This window comes from Nerophis ophidion, linkage group LG14, assembly GCF_033978795.1.
Source record: "Nerophis ophidion isolate RoL-2023_Sa linkage group LG14, RoL_Noph_v1.0, whole genome shotgun sequence".
Taxonomy (NCBI): Eukaryota; Metazoa; Chordata; class Actinopteri; order Syngnathiformes; family Syngnathidae; genus Nerophis; species Nerophis ophidion.
In genome coordinates, this window is record NC_084624.1 from 21,498,982 (window position 1) to 21,526,876 (window position 27,895).

Sequence of the window (27,895 nt, forward strand, 5' to 3'; positions counted from 1 at the left end):
TTATTTTCAAATTTATTATTAGCCTGTGGAAAAAATTTGATATTTACCTCAGAAGATTGCAAATAGAAAAAAAGGCATAAAATGTTCATTTAAATTTGATTTGATATGCCATTGATATTTTTTTTATTATTATTATTATTATTTGGAACTGGATTTTGCATGTCACTAAAGTTATATAAGCCTTGCTTGTTCAATATTTAATGCAAAACTTGTTTGGGTCCCTATTAAAAGGTAAATTTGTTCAACCTTGGCCCGCGGCTTTGTTCCGTTTAAAATTTTGGCCCACTCTGTATTTGAGTTTGACACGCCTGCTGTAGGTGGACAAACATGACACAAACCTTCCTGATTGTTAGAAATCCCACTGTTTGTATTAAACATGCTTCACTTTATGAGAAAATGTTTTCCTACTAATTTCGTCGGTCCTTGAACTCACCGTAATTTTTTGACATGCATAACCTTCTCCGGCGCTACCACAGAAAAACATGTTTTATGCCACTCGTTCTTTGTCTCATTTTGTCCGCCAAATGTTTTATGCTGCGCGTGAATGCTGATGTTGTTGACTTGTGTGTAGTGCTAATCAGGCATATTTGGTCACTGCATGACTGCAAGCTAATCGATGCTAGTATGCTATTTAGGCTAGCTGTATGTACATATTGCATCATTTTGGGTGTACAGATTTATACAGTACATTAAGTATCTCAGGGCGTTCAAGTTAAAGTTAGTTAAGTTAAAGTACCAATTATTGTCACACACACACAAGTTGTGGTGAAATGTGTCCTCTGCATTTGACCCATCCCCTTGATCACTCCCTGGGAAGTGAGGGGAGCAGTGAGCAGCAGCGGTGCTGCGCCCGGGAATCATTTATGGTGATTTAACCCCCAATTCCAACCCTTGATGCTGAGTGCCAAGCAGGGAGGTAATGGGTCCCATTTTTACAATCTTTGGTATGACTAGGCCAGGGTTTGAACTCACAACCTACCGATCTCAGGGCGGACACTGTAACCACTAGGCCACAATCCTTTGCAACTGGACTGCTTGGTTTGATTTGGAAGATGTTCGCCTCTCATCTGAGTAGGCTTCATCGGTTCATGATCATAGACTTAGATTGGTCAGATCAAGTCCAGCGGCTGATATATATTCTCCAAAAACCAGAAGGGTTTGCCTGGACAAGGATGGTTTCGCCCTATCATACTGAAAAAACAACAACTGTTTTAATACAAACGAGCAATCCAAACTGATTTGGGCTAGCTGTATGTACACATTGCATCATCATGCCTGGTTTGTAGGTATATTTGAGCTCATTTAATTTCATTTACTTATGTCCTCTTTGTATTTAGTATATGTTGGCATATCTCATGGCACATTATCTGTATGTAATATTGGCTGGATTTCTCATAGTAATTTGTGTGCCATGTTGTTCCGGACCAAAGCAAACATTACCCAGCTTGCAAAGAATGCAATAAATCCATTAGAAGAAGACGTTTCCTTTAGCTTGGACACACACATTTATACCTGTGGCCAAGTTTTTATTAATGTTTTGCAATGTTGTAAAAATGTGTAGAATAAATATTACCCTTCAAAATTTCTGCCAACAAAGATCTGCGACACATAGTCATTTTGATAGTAAGCTAATATACAAACCCCGTTTCCATATGAGTTGGGAAATTGTGTCAGATGTAAATATAAAATGAATACAATGATTTGCAAATAATTTTCAACCCATATTCAGTTGAATAAGCTACAAAGACAACATATTTGATGTTCAAACTGATAAAAAAAAATATATATTTTGCAAATAATCATTAACTTTAGAATTTGATGCCAGCAACACGTGGCAAAAAAGTTGGGAAAGGTGGCAATAAATACTGATAAAGTTGAGGAATGCTCGTCAAACACTTATTTGGAACATCCCACAGGTGTGCAGGCTAATTGGGAACAGGTGGGTGCCATGATTGGGTATAAAAACAGCATCCCAAAAAATGCTCAGTCTTTCACAAGAAAGGATGGGGCAAGGTACACCCCTTTGTCCACAACTGCGTGAGCAAATAGTCAAACAGTTTAAGAACAACGTTTCTCAAACTGCAATTGCAAGAAATGTCGGGATTTCAACAGTTTTGGTCGATAATATCAAAAGGTTCAGAGAATCTGCAAAAATCACTCCACGTAAGCGGCATGGCCGGAAACCAACATTGAATGACCGTGACCTTCAATCCCAAGACGGCACTGTATCAAAAACCGACGCCAATCTCTAAAGGATATCACCACATGGGCTCAGGAACACTTCAGAAAACCACTGTCACTGAATACAGTTCGTCGCTACATCTGTAACTGCAAGTTAAAGCTCTACTATGCAAAGCGAAAGCCATTTATCAGCAACATGCAGAAACGCCGCCGGTTTCTCTGGGCCTGAAATCATCTATGATGGACTGATGCAAAGTGGAAAAGCGTTCTGTAGTCTGATGAGTCCACATTTCCAATTTGTTTTTGAAATATTCGACATGGTGTCATCCGGACCAAAGGGGAAGCAAACCATCCAGACTGTTATCGACGCAAAGTTCAAAAGCCAGCATCTGTGATTGTATGGGGGTGCATTAGTGCTCAAGGCATGGGTAACTTACACATCTGTGAAGGCACCATTAATGCTGAAAGGTACATACAGGTTTTGGAACAACATATGCTGCCAGCTAAGCGCCGTCTTTTTCATGGACGCCCCTGCTTATTTCAGCAAGACAATGCCAAGCCCCATTCAGCACGTGTTACAACAGCGTGGCTTCGTAAAAAAAGAGTGCGGGTACTTCCCTGGCCCGCCTGCAGTCCAGACCTGTCTCCCATCGCAAATGTGTGGCGCATTATGAAGCGTAAAATATGACAGCGAACACCCCGGACTGTTGAACGACTGAAGCTCTACATAAAACAAGAATGAGAAAGAATTCCACTTTCAAAGCTTCAACAATTAGTTTCCTCAGTTCCCAAATGTTTATTGAGTGTTGTTAAAAGAAAGGTGATGTAACACAGTGGTGAACATGCCCTTTCCCAACTACTTTGGCACGTGTTGCAGCCATGAAATTCAAAGTTAATTGTTTACAAAAAAATTAACAAAGTTTATGAATTTGAACATCAAATATCTTGTCTTTGTAGTGCATTGAATTAAATATGGGTTAAAAAATATTTGCAAATCATTGTATTCCGTTTATATTTACATCTAACACAATTTCCCAACTCATATGGAAACGGGGTTTGTAGATACTTACATCATGTATTGTCTTCATTATAACTTTTATATAAGGCTTTTGACTTTTTGCAGCTCCAGACAGATAAAATTGTTTGTACTTTTGGTCCAAAATAGCTCTTTAATATTTTTTTAAACAGGAGTTTCGTTTTCAACAGGACTTTCTTTTTTAAATTAATATTTACCCCGCAATGTCTTTTTAAGTATGTTATGACTCGGAGTAAGGAGAGGACCCAGATGCTGAGAAGAAGTTCAAAAATAAAGCTTTTATTTTGAAATAACTTTTTACCTCTAGTGCCAAAAGTATTTAGTAAGAATCATAACAATACGCGGAAAAATAATTCCGTGGATAAACAAGTAAATCAAAATCACTCCAAAAAATAAGGAGGAATACTAATTCAAGAAAAAATGAACAAAAATAGAATAACAATAAGAATTAACCAAAAGCACTCCCACAGGAGGAAAAAACACAAATGATCTATATAAAAACACTAACCAGGAATAAACAAAAAAATCACCCAATCAATGAGGCAATCAATACGAATTTTGGAAAAACAAAAACTCACCAATTAGGCAGATGAAGGATAACAAAGGGCGCTCGAAGGAGGAAAAAGTAAACTCAAAATTACAGCAAAAGACTGCTTGATCCAAAAAGGAGAACCAGGGAAAAGGAGCAAGACAAGGAGGTTTTCAAGGACATGGACATAGACGCTAGAAAGGCACGATAGACGAGACGATCTGGCACAGGACAAAAGGAGGCGTGAGCTCAAATAGGATATGGGAATGATGGGAAACAGGTGGAAACAATCAGCGATCAGGGATGAATTCAGACTGGTGACACAAGCGGAAGGGCCCGTGATCTGAAACAAGAGGGTAGCTTTTCAAAATAAAACACGTAAATCACAAGACAGAAAAACCAAGACAAGACTTCCCTCACCGCGGTGTGACAAAGTAAGTCAAAGGTATTTAGGTATGTCCATGGTGGAGACCGTTGCATCAGGCATATTTTCAATCAGTTTTGGTTGTGGTTGGCGGAAAGATAAATAATAACAAGGAAGAGATGCGTTTAAGGTTTAGAAAATACCTGGGAAAATGCAGTTTCTGTGGAAGCTACCTTACAATCGCCACAAAAGTCACTTCAACACTGAAAAACTATTACATTTTTTTTTTTTGATTGATTGATACTTTTATTTGTAGATTGCACAGTTCAGTACATATTCCGTACATTTGACCACTAAATGGAGACACCCGAATAAGTTTTTCAACTTGTTTAAGTCGGGGTCCACGTTAATCAATTCATGGTACACATATATACAGTCAGCATAATACAGTCATCACGTAGGTTAATCATCATAGTATATACATTGAATTATTTACAATATTTACAATCCGGGGGGTGGGATGAGGATCTTTGGTTGATATCAGTACTTCAGTCATCAACAATTGCATCAACAGAGAAATGTGGACATTGAAACAGTGTAGGTCTTATTTAGTAGGATATGAACAGCCATTAGAGAACATAGTGAGTTCAGATAGCATAAGAACAAGTACAGTATATACATTAGAAGTAAATATGATTATTTACATTAGGTTGTTTATAATCCGGGGGGATGGGATGTGAATGGAGGAGGGTATTAGTAAAGTGTTGAAGTTGCCTGGAGGTGTTGTTTTGGAGCGGTTTTGAAGGAATACAGAGATACACTTACTTTTACACCTGTTGGGAGTGAATTCCACATCGATGTGGCATAGAAAGACAATGAGTTAAGACCTTTGTTAGATCGGAATCTGGGTTTAACATGGTTTGTGGAGCTCCCCCTGGTGTTGTGGTTATGGCGGTCATTTACGTTAAGGAAGTAGTTTGACATGTACTTCGGTATCAGGGAGGTGTAGCGGATTTTATAGACTAGGCTCAGTGCAAGTTGTTTGACTCTGTCCTCCACCCTGAGCCAGCCCACTTTGGAGAAGTGGGTTGGATTGAGGTGTGATCTGGGGTGGAGGTCTAAAAGTAACCGGGCTAGCTTATTCTGGAATGTTTGGAGTCTAGATTTGAGGGTTGTGGAGGTGCTGGGGTACCAGGAGGTGCAAGTGTAATGGAAAAAGGGTTGAATGAGAGTTCCCGCTAGAATCCTCAAGGTGCTTTTGTTGACCAGAGAGGAGATTCTGTAGAGGAATCTCGTTCTTTGGTTAACCTTTTTGATGTAAAAATGGACACGCTATGGAGAAATTACGTTAAACACCGCTACTTGTAACGTGGGTACAGCCAGACACCGGTGTTTGTTCTATCTACTGGAAACAAACACAATTAACGTCTAGCTGGCAAACAAGTATTTCTACAGAAGCGATTGTAAGGTAAAAACAGGGTTGCACAGTTCCCTTCCCTTGCAGGATGACAGTGATTGACAGTCCTCTCTCAAGGCTTTACCGTGACTGCGTTGTTGTAAGCACTCCCCTGACACTGACTGATGGCGGGATGGTGCCCCGAGGGTCCTCACACGCTTAAACAAACACAAAGCCCAACGCCGCCTATGTGTTTTGCGCCCCATGCAAGGAAAGCCCTCCATATTGCCGACCTAGCGCTCTACACTGGGCTCACTAGAGGGGGTTTAGAGCCTGACGCAGCAGTGTTGCAAACACATACTTTGTCTCCACGCTAGCGGGATTCATTAAAGCTGCCACAAGCTAAAGAGCCGAACCAAAATGCCTTGAAGACAGTAACTGAATCAAAGTCATCCATCCTCAAAGATGTGATCTTGTAGATTAGAAATCCTATTTCATTTGTTTTTTTTATCCCTTAATTTTCCAATGTATTCCCATTATTGATTGTTTAAAAATTAGATTTTTTTGTGGACATGTTCCATAAATATTGATGTCAAAGTTTTCTTTTTTTGTGAAGAAATCTTTATTTATAATTGAATCACTTGTTTATTTTTCAACAAGGTTTTAGTTATTTTTATATCTTTTTTCCAAATAGTTCAGGAAAGACCACTACAAATGAGCAATATTTTGCACTGTTATACAATTTAATAAATCCTAAACTGATGACATACTGCTGTATTTTACTTTTTTATCTCTCTCAACCTAAAATGCTTTGCTCTAAAGGTTGAGAACTACTGTTGTACAGTGTTTTTCCGAGACTGCCAATATCCCAGTGGGGGTGTGGTCATGGGCGTGGTCACCATGACATCATCAATTAATTTTCCTAACTTGGTATGATATGAATTAAAAAAAAAAAAATTCTCTAGGGTTTTTTACAAGTGACTCTAATTGTGTATTTTAACTCCTGTGCAGAACTTCATGAAAACTATATTTTCTAAAAGTTGATTGGATAAAAAGGCTAAAAAATGTGTAAGTACTTTTAAAAACAAATCTGTTATTAATTAATATTTAGATATATTTTCATATCGTTTTACCATATTTTCTATTATTTTTTGCTTATTGTACAATTAATTAATTACTTGTTTTGATATTAAAAACTACGAGCAAGAAGTCTAATCTTCTGGTGTTATTAAAGGGGAACATTATCACAAGTTCTGAAGGGTTAAAACCAATAACAATCAGCTTATTTTATTTTTCAAAGTTTTTCTCCAAATTTTACCCATCACGCAATATCCCGAAAAACGGTTTCAAAGTGCCTGATTTACACCATCTCTATATCCACCCGTCGATGGTCCTGTGACGTCACTGCGGGAAGCCACCAAAAACTAACATGGCGGACAGCACAGAAAGGTATAGCATTGTAGCTCAGATTCAGACTCGGATTTCAGCGCTGTAAGCGATTCTACAGAGTACGATTACGATTAAAATGTAGTCGTGTTTACAGTAGAGACTCTTTACTTCTGTCCTTCAATGTTGCTGACCAAAGAGACGAGCTACATCAAACATGACATTACACTTGCTTCGCGTTGCTCCAGTTGGACTTTCTCTTCTTAAAAGCCACCACTGTCCTCTTAATATTTGCACATTTTGTAAATGACGCAGTTCAGGGTTATATCCGGTTACGTGCACATCACAGACATGCTGACAATGCTCCAGACAATAGCGTGCAAATTGTTTACATCCAGTTTCAGCAGCACTGTTTTCAGTAATCAAAGTTTTTTTTCAGTGGTCGAGTTTTCGGTACATCACTTGTCAATAGTGCGCAAATAATGAGTTGTATTTAAATACCTATTTAAGTTGTTACGAGCTGCAGGTGGTAATGTTCAATGTTTGGTGGTTTGAATTTAATGTCAGTTTTTCCCACATCTACAAACACACCGATCGTGCCTGAAAGGTGATTGCTGGAAATTGAGGAAGTGGTGTTGTGTGTCTGGCAGGGAAGTGTGGACTCAGGGAGGAAAGTGTGTACACTGGAGGTAAAACCTGTCGGAACTGTGCCATTTGTTATCATTAGATTGGTAATAAAAGTTAAAAATAGCGTCAGACTTTGTATGTTTCTTCTAGCTGCTACAATACATTAATATTACTTTAATTTGTTTTTAAGTAAAAAAAAAGAAAACATTTTTTTTTCTGCAGTGAGTAGTAATCAGTTTTGTAGATGAAGGAAAACGTGAACACTGTGGTGTATATTGTAAAATAAGGTATGCTTACAGTATAATAAGCAAAATACTTAAATGTTATTATGAATCTGCTTGTCATTATAATACATACTTAGTTACAGCATGTAGATAAAACCTTGATGTAAGTGTATTTTTTTTTTGTGCTTTATAGGTAGAATAGAGCAACACCTATAGGCTCCATGGTAATCAGGGTTTTGCATTAGAATGCATTAAAAAAATAAAAAACAATTTGTGCTTGTCCTACATAAGGATTGTGAATGATAGGCAAACTTCCAGAAAAGTTCTTACCCCTTTAAAACCCAGCAATGAATGAAAATAGCATCATGACATTGCTAATTAGAAGTTGTCATCCGATAACGGCCTTGTGTATTTGTGTATTCCTTTTTAGATAGTATCATTTCAGAAAAAAGGCCTTTTAGAGGCTGTAATTTGTACTAAAATATTATCTCAATGATATGAAACAAATTATTTTATATTATGTATTTAAAGTGGCATCTCAATTTCAGTTCCTTGACCAAACTTTTAATTGGAAACAGCTCTGCCCATTGAAATGAATTGCAATGATTACATCTGTGCATGCCCCCCTGGAAAGCATCTCAACTTTAACATGTAGCATGCCTTTTGAAAAAAAAAAAAAATTTAGATTGGAAATCAAATAATACAATAGTATAACAAACAACTACAGTAGTTTTATGAAATAATGCTAATAATAATGTTAAGCTTCTAGCATTATCAATCACTCAATCAAAGTTTACTTACCGTATTTTTCCGACTATAAGTCACAGTTTTTTTCATAGTTTGGCCGAGGATGCGACATATACTCCGGAGCGACTTATGTGTGAAATTATTACCACATTACCGTAAAATATCAAATAATATTATTTATTTCATTCGCAGAAGAGACGAAGAAAATGTCAGCAATCGTCACACACACATCAGCAATCATCACACACACGTCAACCAATAAGAATTCGGCGGGGGAGGGTCATGGCAGAAGTGCATTGTGGGTCATGGAATGCTAACTGCTATATGCTACTGCCGTAGCTATTAAAATGGATCATTTCATTGTTGGCGGTAACTTATAAAAACTGAGAAGGGCTGAACACAAATGGCACCGAAAAAGAAATCATGTACTGCAAAATACAAGCTGGACGTAGTGAAATATGCAGCGGAAAATGACAAGAGGAAGCGGCGCATACCTTTGGAGTTGGCAGAGTTGTTTAGAAGTGACATCGAAGAAGATTTCATCAGATTTAGCGATTAGGAGTGACAAATTGTTTGGTAAACGTATAGCATGTTCTATATGTTATAGTAATTTGAATGACTCTTACCACATGTTACGTTAACCAGAGGTGGGTAGTAACGCGCTACATTTACTCCGTTACATCTACTTGAGTAACTTTTGGGATAAATTGTACTTCTAAGAGTAGTTTTTATGCAACATACTTTTACTTTTACTTGAGTATATTTGTAGAGAAGAAACGCTACTTTTACGCCGCTCCATTTATCTACATTCAGCTCGCTACTCCCTACTTTTTTTTTATCGGTCTGTTAATGTTTGTTTTGGTTTTTCAAAGTAGGATCAACGCATGCCTGCGTTTCACCAATCACATCCAGTCACTGGTGACGGACCAATCAAACAGAGCCAGGCGATCACATGATCGTCACACGTAAACAAGTTGAAAAACTTATTCGGGTGTTACCATTTAGTGGTCAATTGTACGGAATATGTACTGTACTGTGAAATCTATTAATAAGTTTTAATCAATCAATCAAAAGTGTAAAGGAAAAAATAAGTATTTTTATTCAAACTGTACTTCCCGTCAAAAGCCTAAAGACTGATCGCACAGTTCCTGTCTTCACAATAAAAGTGCCGCTCCATCGCGCCTGCGTTAACAAAATAAGAGTCTCCGAAAGCCAGCGCAAACAAACTAGCAAGCTACGGAGTTTGCCGCCAATGTATTTATACGAATATAGAAGCTGGACAAATAAGATGCCAAAAACCAGCGAGTTTCATGTGGTACTAGACAGAAAAGGGGAACTTATTTTCTCCTCCATTTGAAAACGTGGACGTTATCAGCACTATACTGTCTGATTCCAATCAATGCAAGTCATCAGTATCAGGTAATACACCAACTTATATTCTTGTCTTCATGAAAGATAGGAATCTATATGTTAAACATCATGCATGTATATATATTAAAACACCTTTAGCATGTGAACAAAAACGGCAAAATAAATAAATATAAATTATATACTGTATATATAAATATATGTACGAATATATATATATATATATATATATATATATATATATATATATATATATATATATATATATATATATATATATATATGATATGTGTGTGTATGTATATGTATATATGAGGTAGATAACCTCGACTTGGTCATTTATTAAGTAATTGATTAACGTTGAAAAACTTATTGGGGTGTTACCATTTAGTGGTCAATTGTACGGAATATTTACTGTACTGTGCAATCTACTAATACAAGTTTCAATCAATCAATCAATCAATCAATCAATGCCTACTGAGCCTATGGGGCTGTTAAGTTATTGTGGCTCAATGTGCCATAATTTTTTTATTTTAATGTACTATTATTTAATATATATTATTGTTTTATTGCTTAAGAGATATTCCTGGCTCTGAATTTGCTCGTTGCTATTTTTATGTTTTTGTGCATTATTTGTTGCCGTAATCATTAAACAAACAGGTTACTGATCAGTTACTCAGTACTTGAGTAGTTTTTTCACAACATACTTTTTACTTTTACTTAAGTAAATATTTGGGTGACTACTCCTTACTTTTACTTGAGTAATACATCTCTAAAGTAACAGTACTCTTACTTGAGTAGAATTTCTGGGTACTCTACCCACCTCTGACGTTAACATACCAGACACGTTCTCATTTGGTTATTTATGCCTCATATAACGTACACTTATTCAGCCTGTTGTTCACTATTCTTTATTTTTTTTAAATTGCCTTTCAAATGTCTATTCTTGGTGTTGAATTTTTTATCAAATAAATTTTCCCCAAATATGCGACTTATACTCCAGTGCGACGTATATATGTTTTTTTCTTTCTTATTCATGCATTTTCGACCGGTACGACGTATACTCCGGAGCGATTTATAATCCGAAAAATACAGTATATCATCCTCTGCTCGGATCCCACATCAGGGCAAGAAAAAAGTCAGGGCCAATGGGATGACAATGAGAAACCTTGGAGGGGACCACAATATAATGAGCAAGATAGGATGGAGCTAAATCTTGTAGTATTTTTACGTAAGTAGTAAAACCTTAAAGTCACATCTTAAGTGCACAGGAAGCCAGTGCAGGTGAGCCAGTATAGGTGTATATATGTATGTGTATATGTATGTAAAGGTATAGGCGTAATATGAGCAAACTTTCTTGTTCTTGTCAAAAGACTAGCAGCCGCATTTTGTACCAACTGTAATCTTTTAATGCTAGACATAGGGAGACCTGAAAATAATACGTTACAGTAATCGAGACAAGACGTAACGAACACATCAATAATGATCTCAGCTTTGTTACTGAAGATGACTTTTAAATCCTTGATATCCAAATGATATCCAACATGTAAGAGGAGCCAAGTTATACCGGAGAGGGACAGCTGGGGTAGAAACGAGTCATGGAGTTTGAAAAGTGGATATTCCAACTGATTCTAACTCCCACAATCAGAGGAGTGCAGGAGAAGGGGGGACACTTTTTAGGCAATGTGCTTGGAGGGTTACTTTCACGCTCGGCTGGGCAGCAGCGGACGGAGCGACGGATCATCTCAGAGCTACTTCAGGCGTGCGCCGGAAGCCGAGCTGTGGGTGAATTGAGGGAAAGCACAGTTATTTTGATCTCTTGCCATAAGCTAATGCTAGTAAGACTGGATGATTTTGGGCAGATCTTACAGAGTTCACTGTTGCATTCATTATGACATCTAGCAATGGGTAGGCTCATAACTCCAATTTACGTTCACAGCTTAAATCAAAACAGTCAAGAGACCCCTAATGTCTCAAAATATTTGTAAGTTGGGGCACTTGTAAATTGAGGCAAATTCCCGGATAAAATGAAAATAGCAAATGTCGTAACAATTTATAAGACTGGTGACCAACACCAGTTGTTTACAAACTACAGACGTGTAGACCTGTAGACCTTCACTAATTCCACAATTATCAAAAATTATTGAAAAACTGTTTAAAAACCGATTAGACAAATTCATGAATAAAAACGAAACACTCACAGACAACCAATACAGATACAGAGCCAATATCTCAACATCAATGACAGTAATCGAAATAACGTAAGAGATAACCAATGCAATAGATGGCATTATTATGTTTATGGATTCAACAAAAGCCTTTGACACAATTAATCATGCCATTTTAATGAACAAATTAGAAAGGCATGGAATCAGAGGCTCGGTCTTGAATTGGTTTAAAAGCTACTTAACTGACAGGAAGCAATACGTGAAGATATATGAACACACTTCTACAGTGCTGAAAATATTTTTTGGTGTACCCCAGGGATCAATACTTGGACCAAAATTGTTCAATCTTTACATAAACGGCATTTGTAAAGTTACAAAGGACTTAAAGATTGTAGTATTTACAGACGACACAACCGTGTTTTTTTCAGGAGAGAACACACAGAAGATAATCAAAACATTAACAGGAGAAATGAACACATTAAAAGATGGTTTGACAAAAACAGACTATCTTTGAATCCCCATCAATCCATCCATTTTCTACCACTTATTCCCTTTTGGAGTCGTGGGGGGCGCTGGTGCCTATCTCAGCTACAATCGGGCGGAAGGCAGGATACACCCTGGACAAGTCGCAACCTCATCGCAGGGCCAACACAGATAGACAGACAACATTCACACTCACATTCACACACTAGGGCCAATTTAGTGTTGCCAATCAACCTATCCCCAGGTGCATGTCTTTGTAACAAAAAAGATCAATTACAATAATACATAATGTTGGATATAGAGGACATACAAACACTTTATTTATTGAATCACAAATATAGAAATTCTACGAATTGGTGCATTTTCAAACCTCTAAAATGATGCACATAGCAAACTATAACCTGCTAGCCAAGAATGTACAACAATTTTTCTCCAAAAAAAGAGGGGAAATATAACCTTTGAGGAAAATCTAAAACATGTGTATACTCGCACAACACTTAAAACCTTTAGCATATTAGTATGTGAAATTAAAATATGTAATGGATTAAGCAAATAAATCAAACAAAGCACCAATAAGATTCAGTTAAAGAGATTTTTCAAACTAAAAGTGTTCACAAAGTACACCGAACAAGAATTATGATGAACATCTTCAACATTTTTTTTTTTTTTATAGATGAAGATTATTTATGTATTTATTATTTGTTTACTAACTATGGTATATTATTTATGTATTATTTATTCATTCACTGTTCTGTTACAGCGATCAAGGAAATGAGATAAAATTGCTGTGGTACGTAAAGGGGTAGGATTAAATAAACTCAGCTTCTTCCTACTGCTTTTCTGACGTGCTGTAATGAAACAACTGGAAATATGTGATGTGTCACATTGTATTATTGTATGCATGTTCCACATGAACTGAAACTGGACTGAACTTAATTTCTGCAAATAATCATACAAAATTAAATTAAAGGCCTACTGAAACCCACTACTACCCACCACGCAGTCTGATAGTTTATATATCAATGATGAAATATTAACAATGCAACACATGCCAATACGGCCTTTTTAGTTTACTAAATTGCAATTTTAAATTTCCCGGGAGTTTCGTCTTGGAAACGTCGTGTAATGATGACGTGTACGCAAGACGTCACGGGTTTTCAGGAAGTATGAGCGCTGCGCACACACACAGCTAAAATTTGTCTGCTTTAACGGCATAATTACACAGTATTTTGGACATCTGTGTTGATGAATCTTTTGCAATTTGTTCAATTAATATTGGAGAAGTCACAGTAGAAAGATGGAGTTGGGAAGCTTTAGCCTTTAGCCACACAAACACACGGTGATTCTTTGTTTAAAATTCCTAAAGGTGAAACTTTACTATGGATCAGAGCGCGGTCAAGCGAACATGGATCCCACCGAATGTCAAACAGCAGGTTTCGGTGAGAAAATTGTGGTTAAAAAGTCGCTTCTTACCGGATATCAGCTGAGCTTGTGCCGTCGGTACACCTGCCGTCGACTTACCTGAGACACTGCACGTGGACAAACACCTCCGATTATCAGGTATTATTAAACTCACTAAAACACTAGCAACACAATAGAAAGATAAGTGATTTCCCAGAATCATCCTAGTAAATGTCTCTAAAAACATCTGAATCCGTCCCAATGGAATCACGTTTTATTTTTCTTACTTTTTTTTTTTTTTCTAATCCGTCGCTGTCAATATCCTCAAACACGAATCTTTCATCCTCGCTCAAATTAATGGAGGAATTGTCGTTTTCTCGGTCCGAATAGCACTTTTTGTTGGAGGCTCCCGTTATAAACAATGTGAATATGTGAGGAGCCCCCACACTTGTGACGTCATCGTCTGCGACTTCCGGTAGAGGCAGGGCTTTTCTCTTAACACCGGATGTTCTGTACTAAATCCTTTCAGCAAAAATATGGCAATATCGCGAAATGATCAAGTATGACACATAGAATGGACCTGCTATCCTCGTTTGAATAAGAAAATCTCATTTCAGTAGGCCTTTGAGGTAAATGGCCTGTACAAGGTATTGTAAATTTTTTTTTTTTTAACTGCTTCTATAATAAAGTGCATCTGGAAAGTATTTCAATGATGGCGGCAATGATGGTGTCTATTAGAGTGGAGGCGAGTATATGATGACTTACTGATGGAATTTGCAGAAAATACATGACAAACCCAGACATGAAAGCCTTATAGAAATGTCATTTAATCCCACATGACATTTACCGCTACTTAAGGATTTACTAGGACTGGTTATCGTTTGAAAAAATTTGATATCAGTACCTTTTAAAACAATACCGATAACAACCGAGTACTTCATTCGATATGAATCATGTGAAAAGAATGCAATGGGTTGCGTATTGTATTCTTCGGACTATAAGTCGCAGTTTTTTTCATAGTTTGGCCGGGGGTGCGACTTATATTCAGGAGCGACTTATGTGTGAAATTATTAACACATTACCGTAAAATTTCAAATAACATTATTTAGCTCATTCACCTAAGAGACTAGACGTATAAGATTTCATGGGATTTAGTGATTAGGAGTGACAGATTGTTTGGTAAAGGTATAGCATGTTCTATATGTTATAGTTATTTGAATGACTCTTACCATAATATGTTACGTTAACATACCAGGCACCTTCTCTGTTGGTTATTTATGCGTCATATAACGTACACTTATTCAGCCTGTTGTTCACTATTTTTTATTTATTTTAAATTGCCTTTCAAATGTCTATTCTTGGTGTTGGATTTTATCAAATAAATTTCCCCCAAAAACGCGGCTTATACTCCTGTGCGACTTATATATCAAATCAACTTTATTTATATAGCACATTTAAAATGTACCACAGGGGTAGCCAAAGTGCTGTACAATGGGCAGGTTAAAAACGAAAACCGAGCAAACACAACACAAACAGAACATGATAAAAAAATAATAAATAAATAAAATACAATAAAATAAATAAAACATAAAAACAGGTTCACAGCAGGTGTATAATGGGGCGCCATTGCAGGATGGATATTACTCAGTGTTAAAAGCCATGGAATAAACGTATGTTTTTAAGAGAGATTTAAAAACAGGAAGAGAGGAGGCTTGTCTAACACTTAGAGGTAGGTCGTTCCAGAGCTTGTCACCTCTAAGCTTCAGCCTTGTTTCAGGGACCTTCAGTAGCAGCTGATCGGCTGATCTTAGGGATCAGGTGGGGCAGTAAGGCTGAAGGAGGTCGGAGAGATATGTTGGCGCGAGGTTGTTTAGACTTTTAAAAACAAATGGGAGTTTAAAATTGATTCGGTAACGCACAGGGAGCCAGTGAAGGGACGCTAATATAGGGATGATGAGCTCACGTCTGTTTTTTTCCTTCTTTATTATGCATTTTCGGCAGGTGCAATTTATACTCCGGAGCGACTTATACTCCGAAAAATACGGTACTCACTTCTAATGCTGCTAAATTGTGACTGAATCACCCACTGTTAGTTATCCCGGTTTCCACCTTGTGTAAAACTACACTGCTTGCAAAATGTTATAAGAACGCCTCAGTGTTAGGTCTCATTCCATTCTGGAAGTTATACTTATGCCAGAAAGTGTGCACAAAGTTCACAGTAGTTGAGGCTGCAATAGATTACTTTAAGCATGCCCCTTGTGCAGTTGGCAACATTCGGGCCACTTACTAAATGAGCAAGGCAGACTAATAGCGGGGTTGATTCTGGACATTGGTGGAAATAACACGGTTAAGTGCGGCGCAGTTCAATGTAATTTATCGCCCTGTTCAACTGAAAACATTCACACACAACATTAAGTCAATCATTTCCGCCTTTAACGCAGTTTGTGCATCCATCTAATTGGAAAAGGTACGAATTTATGTCATGAGTTAGGGGAGGGAGTCTGTGCGGCAACCATTAACCTTCCTCCATGAAGTCCCTTTTGTTTCATATTGTATGTGTGTGTGGGGATGGGGGGGGGGATAGTACATTTGTTTCACACCATCACAGGAGGGCCTTGTGAAATATTGAAGAAAAAAGCTGTTACATTTATGAAATGGCCATAAAAAGATGACTCCAGCTAAAAGGGAGTGAAGAGCGACCCACTGTTATATTTTAAATAATGTATGAAAGTGGGGAATATATCAGAGAATAATGGGCTGCTGTTATGTATGTGCACATGTATGGTTTTATTGTGTCCCCATATGTTTTTGCAGCTTGGCAACACCGATAAATGGAACCTTTTTTTTTTTTCCTTAGAATGCCGAGCTATAAACCCTCTAATGGATTACTTTGTATCTAATCTGAATGGAATCTCTAATGAGCAATTAGGTTCACACAGACAGGGTTCAAGGCAATTAGTGGCGTAACCAGAATCAACATTTAGTCGAGATGGAGGTGAGCTACCTTTTATCCCTCCAAGACCAGACCTTATCTCCTGGTCATCTCTTGGGACCCCTCCATCACAGTACGTGTTATGCAAATGAAAAAAGCCCTAAATTGACTAGATGGAGATGTTGTTGTTTTTTTTATAATCATGGCTGCCAGGGTTGCTTTTTTTCTACGCTGACAGGTCTGGCCTGTGTGTAGAAGAGATGATTTGACATCTGCTTGGTGATGGTTGTGTTCAGGTGGCGTGTATTGGATGTGTTTACAAGGCTCGGCCGCTCTGTCAACCTAAGAAATCCGACTTCTTCGTTGCCCAGTCCAGGGAACTGTGCTTACCTATCGTGGAGCGGCATAAAGGCGCGGTGGTTTTTATCTCTTTATGAGATCGTACGGAAAGGCTTTCAGGCAAAATTGGTTCTACCACTATCAAAGAGTAGAAACTGCCAGAGGGTTGGGAAAAAATCGAGCTTTACCTCATCTGTCCTCTCATTCATCTTTATAGCGTTTTTTAAAATGTTATTCATACAGAGGAACCTGTGAAGTTAGATTCCCTTGAGGTTGTACAATATGGACATTCTAAAATAAGGAAGGACAATATGGGAATTTCAATGTTAATTCAATGATGTGAAAAATATTATAAAAAAAAAATTGATAATCCTTTGGAAGACTTTGTTCTATTTGATCATATGTTATTCCTGTCATGCCTGTAAGATTATGTTTTGTTTTTTGCCATGTTTGGTCAGGTTAGGTTTAGTTGTTTGGGCATTTAGTTCTGTCTTTGCACTTCAACCCATTAGTTTCACCTGGTCTCCTCGTCACGTCCCTGTCCTCAGCTTCACATCTGTTTTCACTAATCATCACAGCTGCTATTTAAGTCATTCTTTTTCTGTCTTCGTCCTGGCATCCACACCCTACCCATGCTGTTCCTACCTTCATGCCCTCGTTCACAGTTCCATGTCGTGTAAGTTTTTGTTTATAGTTCATAGTTAATTGCCTTTGTGCTAAGTCTTTTGTTTATGTCCATAGTTTATGCCATAGTGCAAGTGTTTGTTTCCATAGCCAAGTTTTGTACCTCCATTGTGAGCGCTTTTTGTTTGTCTTTTGTTAGTTATAGTGACTTGGAGAAGGCATTCGACCGTGTCCCTCGGAAAGTCCTGTGGGGAGTGCTCAGAGAGTATGGGGTACCGGACTGTCTTATTGTGGTGGTCCGCTCCCTGTACGATCAGTGTCAGAGCTTGGTCTGCATTGCTGGCAGTAAGTCGGACACATTTCCAGTGAGGGTTGGACTCCGCCAAGGCTGTCCTTTGTCACCGATTCTGTTCATAACTTATATGGACAGAATTTCTAGCCGCAGCCAAAGCGTTGAGGGGTTCCGGTTTGGTGACCGCGGGATTAGGTCTCTGCTTTTTGCAGATGATGTGGTCCTGATGGCTTCATCTGGCCGGGATCTTCAGCTCTTACTGGATCGGTTCTCAGCCGAGTGTGAAGCGACCGGAATGAGAATTAGCACTTCCAAGTCCGAGTCTATAGTTTTCGCCCGGAAAAGGGTGGAGTGCCATCTCCGGGTTGGGGAGGAGACCCTGCCCCAAGTGGAAGAGTTCAAGTACCTAGGAGTCTTGTTCACGAGTGAGGGAAGAGTGGATCGTGAGATCGACAGACGGATCGGTGCGGCGTCTTCAGTAATGCAGACGTTGTATGGATCCGTTGTGGTGAAGAAGGAGCTGAGCCGGAAGGGAAAGCTCTCAATTTACCGGTCGATCTACGTTCCCATCCTCACCTATGGTCATGAGCTTTGGGTCATGACCGAAAGGATAAGATCACGGGTACAAGCGGCCGAAATGAGTTTCCTTTGCCGGGTGACGGGGCTCTCCCTTAGGGTGAGAAGCTCTGCCATCCGGGAGGAACTCAAAGTAAAGCCGCTGCTCCTCCACATCGAGAGGAGCCAGAAGAGGTGCCTCGGGCATCTGGTCAGGATGCCACCCGAACGCCTCCCTAGGGAAGTGTTTAGGGCACGTCCAACCGGTAGGAGGCCACGGGGAAGACCCAGGACACGTTGGGAAGACTATGTCTCCCGGCTGGCCTGGGAACGCCTCGGGATCCCCCGGGAAGAGCTAGACGAAGTGGCTGGGGAGAGGGAAGTCTGGGCTTCCCTGCTTAGGCTGCTGCCCCCGCGACCCGACCTCGGATAAGCGGAAGATGATGGATGGATGGATGGATAGTTATAGTGTTAAAATAAAAAGATGTACTCACATTCACGTCTGGCTCGTGCTAAATTCCCTCTGCGTCGAAGAAACAACCTTAATCCAAATCCAAGTTTGACAATTCCAGGTTTAACATAGCAGCAACAGAACAAATGTTGTATAATGAATAACGGTGAGGAATGAATGGCTTATACCATCGTAACTAAAGCCTTGTTGTAGAGTAAATTAGAAAAAAAAAACATCTGCAAAAGTTTGCGACAGCTCCACATGTTAATGATTATTTGACCCAGTGCTAATTAAATACTTGCTTTTGCAGCCAGCTAAATTACATTGATTCACATCTGAATCACCATTCTTATTCATTCTGATTCTAAATCATATTTTGTTTTATTGAATTTGAAAATATATATATATATATATATATTAGGGCTGTGAATCTTTGTGTGTCCCACAATTCGATTCAATATCGATTCTTGGTGTCACGATTCGATAATATATCGATTTTTTCGATTCGATTCGATTTTCGATTCAAAAACGATATTTGCCGATTCAAAACGATTCTGTATTCATTCAATACATAGGATTTCAGTAGGATCTACCCCAGTCTGCTGACATGCTAGCAGAGTAGTAGATTTTTGTAAAAAGCTTTTATAATTGTAAAGGACAATATTTTATCAACTGATTGCAACAATGTAAATTTGTTTTAACCAATAAACGAACCAAAAATATGACTTATTTAATCTTTGTGAAAACATTGGACACAGTGTGTTGTCAAGCTTATGAGATGCGATGCAAGTGTAAGCCACTGAGGCACTTTTTTTTCATTTTAATAAATGTCTAATGATAATGTCAATTAAGGATTTTTAATCACTGCTATGCTGAAATTATAACTAATATTGATACTGTTGTTGATAATATTCTTTTTTGTTTCACTACATTTGGTTTGTTCTGTGTCGTGTTTGTGTCTCCTCTCAATTGCTTTGTTTATTGCAGTTCTAAGTGTTGCTGGGTCAGGTTTGGTTTTGGAATTGGATTGCATTGTTATGGTATTTCTGTTCAGTGGTTTGTTTATTGATAAAAATAAATAAATAAATTAAATTAAAAAAAAAAAATCCATCCATCCATCCATTTCTACCGCTTATTCCCTTTGGGGTGGCGAGGGGCACTGGCGCCTATCCCAGCTGCAATCGGGTGTAAGGCAGGGTACACCCTGGACAAGTTGCCACCTGATTAAAATTAAAATCGATTCTGAATCGCACAACATAAACAATTCGATTCGTATTCAAATCGATTTTTTCCCACACCCCTAATATATAGATAAAATTTAAGAATCCATTTTTAAAAATTAGCTTTTTAGGCCATATCTGCACTTACTCACTGTGTGTTTACGTCATACGTCAGCAGCCGAAAAAAGCTTTTGTAACCTGAAGGTTTTACAATCATTTTTATACCAAATAATATACTGCAAGAGTCAGTTAGAATGGAGAATCAGTTATGAATCGAAATGCTACCCCAAGAATCGGAATCAAATAGAATGATGAGTCGTCGTTAAATTCCGATCCTTACTGCTACCATAATGTAGGGGATTTAGTAAATGGTAAATGGTTGTACTTGTATAGCCCCTTTCTACCCCTTTTTAAGGAACCCAAAGACAGTATTTCCACATTCACCCATTCACACACACATTCACACACTGATGTCGGGAGATGCCATGCAGGGCGCTAACCAGGTCTCATCTAGAACAAGGGTGAAGTGTCTTGCTCAAGGACACAACGGACGGGACTAGGAAGGTTGAAGGTGGGGATTGAACCAGTAACCCTCAGATTACTGGCACGGCCACTCTCCCAACTTCGCCCATGCCGTCCCGTGATAGTGGGTAATTGACGAGAGCAGTTACTTGGACATTTTACAGTACGGTTAAATGTGTTTGTTTACCTGCGTTTTTATGTGTAAGCATGTGGGTTGCACAAATGTTCTATCAATAAAAACATATATATGAGATATGGGTCACTTGACACTAGATGTAAATAAACAGATGAGCATTTAGTTAGGCCTGCAACGTAAAGCCATCACAGGATCAATTACTGCAACACCTCTACTTTTACTAGTAACAAGTTATCTAATTGAATACCATTTCACCCGTAACAACGCTGTTACCGTTACAGCACGTTGCCATTGTTGGGATTTTAATCCAACAAAAGATCATCAGAGGCATTTCAATGTGCTCTGAGGACGGGGCTGTTGCAAGAAACAGCTAATGCTGTCCTCGAAACCCATTGGAAAAGGCAGGAAGTCATTATGCAACACAATTCTCGTAAAGGAACAAACACGGTAATTTAACACACTACATGCAAGTACAACATGCTACACTTTTAAAAGCACACAAACTTTAAGTCACAGACATGACATTTTGAAACATTTCTTCACGGTAAATGCCAGATATTTAAACAAAGTACGGCACCAAATACTTTCTCAGCTAATTGGGTAATTCTGATATGAATTCAAATAATTTTTTTGAACTATAACTAATTACTTTTTAAAGATAATTTTCCCAACACAGGTACAAGGGCATAGCTGTCTATGCCCTTGCCAACTCAAAAGTCTCCAATTAATGGGACCTAAACTGCCTGTGGGACCCTTCCCATTTATTGTGCAGTGTGTCTGATTGACCATTCTCATATACAGTTTTTTTTTTTTGGATTGATTGAAACTTTTATTAGTAGATTGCACAGTACAGTACATATTCCATACAATTGACCACGTTAATCAATTCATGGTACCATCCATCCATCCATTTTCTACCGCTTATTCCCTTTGGGCTGGCGGGGGGCGCTGGTGCTTATCTCAGCTACAATCGGGCGGAAGGCGGTCTACACCCTGGACAAGTCGCCACCTCATCACAGGGCCAACACAGATAGACAGACAACATTCACACTCACAATCACACACTAGGGCCAAATTTAGTGTTGTCAATCAACCTATCCCCAGGTGCATGTCTTTGGAAGTGGAAGGAAGCCGGAGTACCTGGAGGGAACCCACGCATTCACGGGGAGAACATTCAAACTCCACACAAAAAGATCCCGAGCCCAGGATTGAACCCTGACTACTCAGGACCTTCGTATTGTGAGGAAGACGCACTAACCCTTCTTCCACCGTGAAGCCCACAAATATATACTATCAGCATAATACAGTCACCACACAAGTTAATCATCAGATTATATACATTGAATTATTTACATTATTTACAATCCGGGGTGTGGGATGTGGAGGGGGTTAGGTTTGATTGCTATCAGCACTTCAGTCATCAACAATTACGTTTGCATATCATCTGAGAAATGGACATTGTAACAGTGTAGGTCTGACTTTGTAGGATATGTACAGCGAGCAATGAACACATTGAGCTCAGAAAGCATAAGAAGTATATACATTTGATTATTAAAGGGGAACATTATCACCAGACCTATGTAAGCGTCAATATATACCTTGATGTTGCAGAAAAAAGACCATATATTTTTTCAACCGATTGCCGAACTCTAAACGGGTGAATTTTGGCGAATTAAGCGCCTTTTATTATTCGCACTCGGAGCGATGACGTCACAACGTGACGTCACCTAGGTAGTCAATCGTCCATTTTCTCAAACACATTACAAACACCAAATCAAATCAGCTGTGTTATTTTCCGTTTTTTCGACTGTTTTCCGTACCTTGGAGACATCATGCCTCGTCGGTGTGTTGTCGGAGGGTGTAACAACACGATCAGGGACGGATTCAAGTTGACTTACGTGGAGTGTGCATCGATTAGCAGGGCATGCTAATCTATGCTAACATGCTATTTAGGCTAGCTGTATGTACATTTGTACATACAAATTTAATGCCACAAATTTAATGTACACCCACATTTAATGCCAAACAAACACTTACCTTTCGACGGATTTAAGTTGCTCCAGTGTCACAAGATGCGAAAGTCCCGATCGTTTGGTCTGCACATTTTACCGGCGATGCTAAGGCAGACATGGCACAGAGATGTATGGATATCCTGCGACACTCAATCATTGGTTAGAAGACGATCGTCGAATAGCGTCAATAGCTATCCGCTCAATAGCTTCAGTTTCTTCTTCAATTTCGTTTTCGCTATCTGCCTCCAACCATCCGTTTCAATACATGCGTAATGTGTTGATTCGCTTAAACCGCTGAAATCCGATACTGAATCCGAGCTAATGTCGCTATATCTTGCTGCGATATCCGCCATGTTGTTTGTATTGGTGCACTGGATGACGTCACAGGAAAATGGACGGTGGCTTCACAGATAGCTAAAATCAAAAGCCTTTTTTCGGGATATTCCATGATGGGTAAAATTTTGAAAAAAACTTCGAAAAATAAAATAAGCCACTGGGAACTGTTTTTTATTGGTTTTAACCCTTCTGAAATTGTGATAATGTTCCCCTTTAACATTCTGAGGAGGTAAGATGTGGTGGGGGCAGGGAGAATGTGGTAGTACTAAACTGCATGTTTGACCCTTCCCATAGACTGTGCAGTACGTCTTATGCGTGGTATAATAATATTTCCCACCCAGTGGTATCCTTGCCTTTATCTAAAGGAGAACCATATATCAACTTTAGCGATCCCCATTAATACTGCTAAAAGCTTGCAGTGATGGGAAGTACTACTGTTTTGCAGTGTGATTGAAGTTACGACCTGAAGGTCAATTACATCCAGTCAGCCATTAACACATCAGCTAAATGAAAAAAAAAAAAAAGCGATCGGTTTCTTCTTTTTCTTCTTGGTTGTTCTAGAACTCTCTTTGCGAGCCGACATGTCTAACTGCCCCTCCCCACTGGGCTGCCCGACCCACTTCTCAGGCTCCCCGGGGATGAAGATCTACATCGACCCCTTTACGTATGAGGACCCCAATGAAGCCGTGCACGAGTTCGCCAAGGAGATTGATGTCTCCACGGTTAAAATCGAGGAGGTCATCGGCGCAGGTAAGGTCACTTAATGTTTAGTTGCATGAATTACATTGTTGTGATATCCTGTTTGCATTTGTGCAGTAGAACAAAAGTAAGTCAAGGTTGCAAAGCCAGACAGTTTTGGTGAACCCATGGACATCAGCTGAATATAGGCCAGCTACCGTGGGACCGAATGATATTGGAAATAGCTCCAGTCATGCCCCACATTTCAGGCTCGTTTTTAGTTTTGGGGCTGATTATAGTTCATTTCAATCACGGTTTCCCTACTTATCATACAATAATACTACTATTCTTTAGAACTGTTCAACTAATTAGTGTTTTTCAAACTAGGCTTTTGTTAATGCTGACACTATACAGTAGGCTTTTATTGCAGCTAAAATTGGCCAACTAATGAGTTAGGGACTGGAATTAGTAGAAAATTACCATTTTGTGAGTATTCGAGTATATATTCTCATGCAGCTGCGGGCATTACACTACAGGCTTTTCTCACTCTTTCTTGTCTCTCCTTCTCACTGTCACATAAAACAAGCGCACCTTCTTAAATACGTCACATACTGTCACCCGTGCAACCTCATACGCCCTTGCCGAGCAGAGAAGTAGCAGAATGGGTAACGTTAGCTGTGGCAGGTGGTGCAAGCGCAGCGGTGGGAGTGGTAATACGAGAGAGAAGGTGTGAATCTGGTAACAAATGGAGGAATAATTAATTCCCAAGAAAAAAAGCACAGGTCCATTGTCTGGCGGTGGTTAGGCTTCAAGCGGGAAGATGTTGAACAGACAACCATTATATGTAAAGTATGCGGCAAAAGAGTTGCTACAAAAAGTAGCAGCACTACTATTTTGTTGCATCATTTGAAAAGTCAACATCTCCGGCCGGTGACACACCAAACAAAATGCCGAAGCAACCAGCACCGTCCCATTTGAGCCTGGCGTCTTCCATTCCACATCAACACCATCTGAAAAAAATAGTCAAAAACAGAAGGAAATAACATCCGCTGTAACCTACCACATAGCGAAGGACACACTATTTGATTTCCTATTATGCAGCTAATTTCAATAAAAAAAAAAAAAAGTAATATCTTGTGTGACATCATGCACAAAAGTGCACTTTATTTGTTTTAAACTATTGTAGTGGCGTTCTGTACAAAAAGTGCACTTTAATTTAGTGTTGTTTTGATATGTCATCTCAGTGACATCATGCACACAAGTGCACTAATAGCTTGCTTTAAAATGTCTCCGACAATCTTGCACTTTTTGTTTTGGAAATGACCTGAATGTTTGTGCCACTGCTGAATAAATACAGTTTTGGTAAATTGACTTAGATATGATTTCCCTCTCTGCATGAAAGTTTAAAATGAGTAAATATAAATGCAGTATGAACAAGAATGTTTTAATGTAAACACAAAGAATCATCATAGTGGTGTGATTATATGCATCAAGTGTTAATTCAAGGCTAAGGCAAAATATCGAGATATATATTGTGTATCGTGCCATGGCATGAAAATATCGAGATATTAATAAAAGGCCATATCGCCAAAGGACAATAGAGAGCAGGCTAATTACGATAAAAAAAAAAAAGATTTTCTTGACATCCCTCTGCAGGATATTAAGGTTCTCGTCATTCAGATAGTTGTTTGGGTTCTAAGGGTTCTCCAAGGAAAATTTGGTTACTTTGAATGTTTTTAAGATTTTCAGTGAGTCACATGTTTGGGAACGTTGAAGACAGATGTGGTCTTTAAATACATCAATACCATATTGATCAAATATAAGATGACCCTCTTTTTCAAGGGTCGTTTTTGGGAAAAAAAAAGTTAAATCAAAGACAAAGATGTCATATCTATTGAGTATATAAATCTAGTCCCCAAAGTATTTGGATACAAATAAAATGTCTGATGTTGACCCTATAGTGTATTTTTTTACTATAGGAGAATTTGGGGAGGTATACAAGGGTCGTCTGAAGCTGCCCAGTAAAAGGGAAATCTTCGTTGCCATCAAGACACTGAAGGCGGGCTACGTCGAAAAGCAGAGACGTGACTTCCTGTCCGAAGCATCCATCATGGGCCAGTTTGACCACCCTAACATCATCCGCCTGGAGGGAGTGGTTACCAAAAGCCGTCCTGTCATGATCGTCACAGAGTTCATGGAGAACGGTGCCCTCGACTCGTTCCTAAGGGTAAGCTGCTTTTCAATGTGGCCCTGTTTTGTAAATGTTGTCATTAAAGTCAGAATAAACATAAATAGGTTGTTTGATGCGCCAGTGCAGCATTTTTCACCTCAGCTCCATCTGATGGATCTAGTAGGTCACTGCTGCCACAAGTGAACTGTAACAGGAAAGACTATGTAGCAAAATTTAATGGATTTTCCATGCACCTCCTTCTATTCAATATACAGCAAGATAATTCTGCTGCTGGTCGCACCTCCATTAGTGTCCATGACAGGAGCATCCATCTGCTTGGATCAAATCCTATCCCAATCACATACCAAGAGTCGAGCTGCAGAGTCTCTAACTGAGGACCACTGGTCATGGATGTTTATCCGAGAAACATCTCCTGGTGGCGGGGCAGGGCTCAGGCCCGTCTCGCTGACACCCCATGCGGCTCACTACAGGTGTTTCTCGTTCCCCAAGCTATGTATTTCAGTCAAAGCCAGAGCCGATAGATTGCTCTGTCAGACTTTTCTCAGACCTAACTCAGTCTGGTACCAGGTCTTTGAATAGACATAAACTGCCTCCTCCACTTGGTCTATCTTCACACTCCACCTGCTTTCTTCACTCTCTTCGACAAACTCTGGATACCTTGCTTTATTTAATTTGTGAGCAGCGTCCAACTACTTTTCCCATGGTATGGTGGGCGGGACCACGAGAGGTAATCTTACGGTTGCAGATCTCTCTGGGACTGTATCTGTCTTCCAAGATTCGCTTCTATTTTCCACTCAGACCCTGGCGTTATCAGTTGAAAGGGTGATCTCCTGCTGGTTTAAGCTCTCGGTTCCCCCACTGCCTCAGGAAGTGGATTTGGGGGATCTTTGATCAACTTTCTCTGTTTTCTTCAGGACTTCTGTTCTTCAGGACTTCTGTGCTGCCGTCTGAACGAACCGGATCTTGCGTCATGGTTGTTTTGCATAAAGACAAGGGACGTAATTCATGGTCCTGCATAAATCCAAAGTAGGTTCTGAGGCATTGAACGTTTTCACCATGCTTTCTACAAAGTATCACTTAAGCCCTTTTAGAAACGCGGACCTACAAAACAACCATCCATCCATCCATTTTCTACCGCTTATTCCCTTTTGGGGTCACGGGGGGTGCTGGCGCCTATCTCAGCTTCAATCGGGCGGAAGGCAGGGTACACCCTGGACAAGTCGCCACCTCATCGCAGTCAAAACAACCAATCAAAACAAACCACTGGAAAGCGCTATCAATTTCTGCTTTCAAGCATGGTTCAGATAATCACTGCATCAACCCAAACATGAGATGCTATTCTTAAAAAAAAAAATTGTCTAACTGTACTGTATATTCAAAGGTCTAGACCAGAGGTGTCCAAAGTGCGACCCGCAGCTGTAAAAAAATACTACTAAAGAAGGAAAAAAAGATAAAAGAGCAAACAGATTAACTTTAATGAGAACATGTTGCATTGTTGAGTCTATTTTTTTATTTAAAGCAGTCATTGCTCAAAAAAAAAAAAAAAAAAAAGAATCAAAATCAATGTTGCTATTCAACGCTCCAATTACTTCACATCGAAAATTCCACTGTACAATATTTTTGCGGAGAAAATATTGCATATTTTGTGTGTTTTCGCTGAACACAGTCAGGGCATAAAAGGGCATATAACAAATGTG

At 39.1% G+C, this 27,895-nt stretch overlaps 1 protein-coding gene across 1 annotated transcript in view; it reads left to right on the plus strand.

The window, feature by feature from the left end:
• LOC133568280 (ephrin type-B receptor 1-B) overlaps nt 1-27,895 on the plus strand; it is a 576,210-nt gene that overhangs the window by 461,222 nt on the left and 87,093 nt on the right. The window contains 2 exon segments of the mRNA XM_061920097.1: nt 23,891-24,079; nt 25,987-26,234. Of these exon segments, the coding sequence (XP_061776081.1) occupies nt 23,891-24,079; nt 25,987-26,234 (437 nt within the window).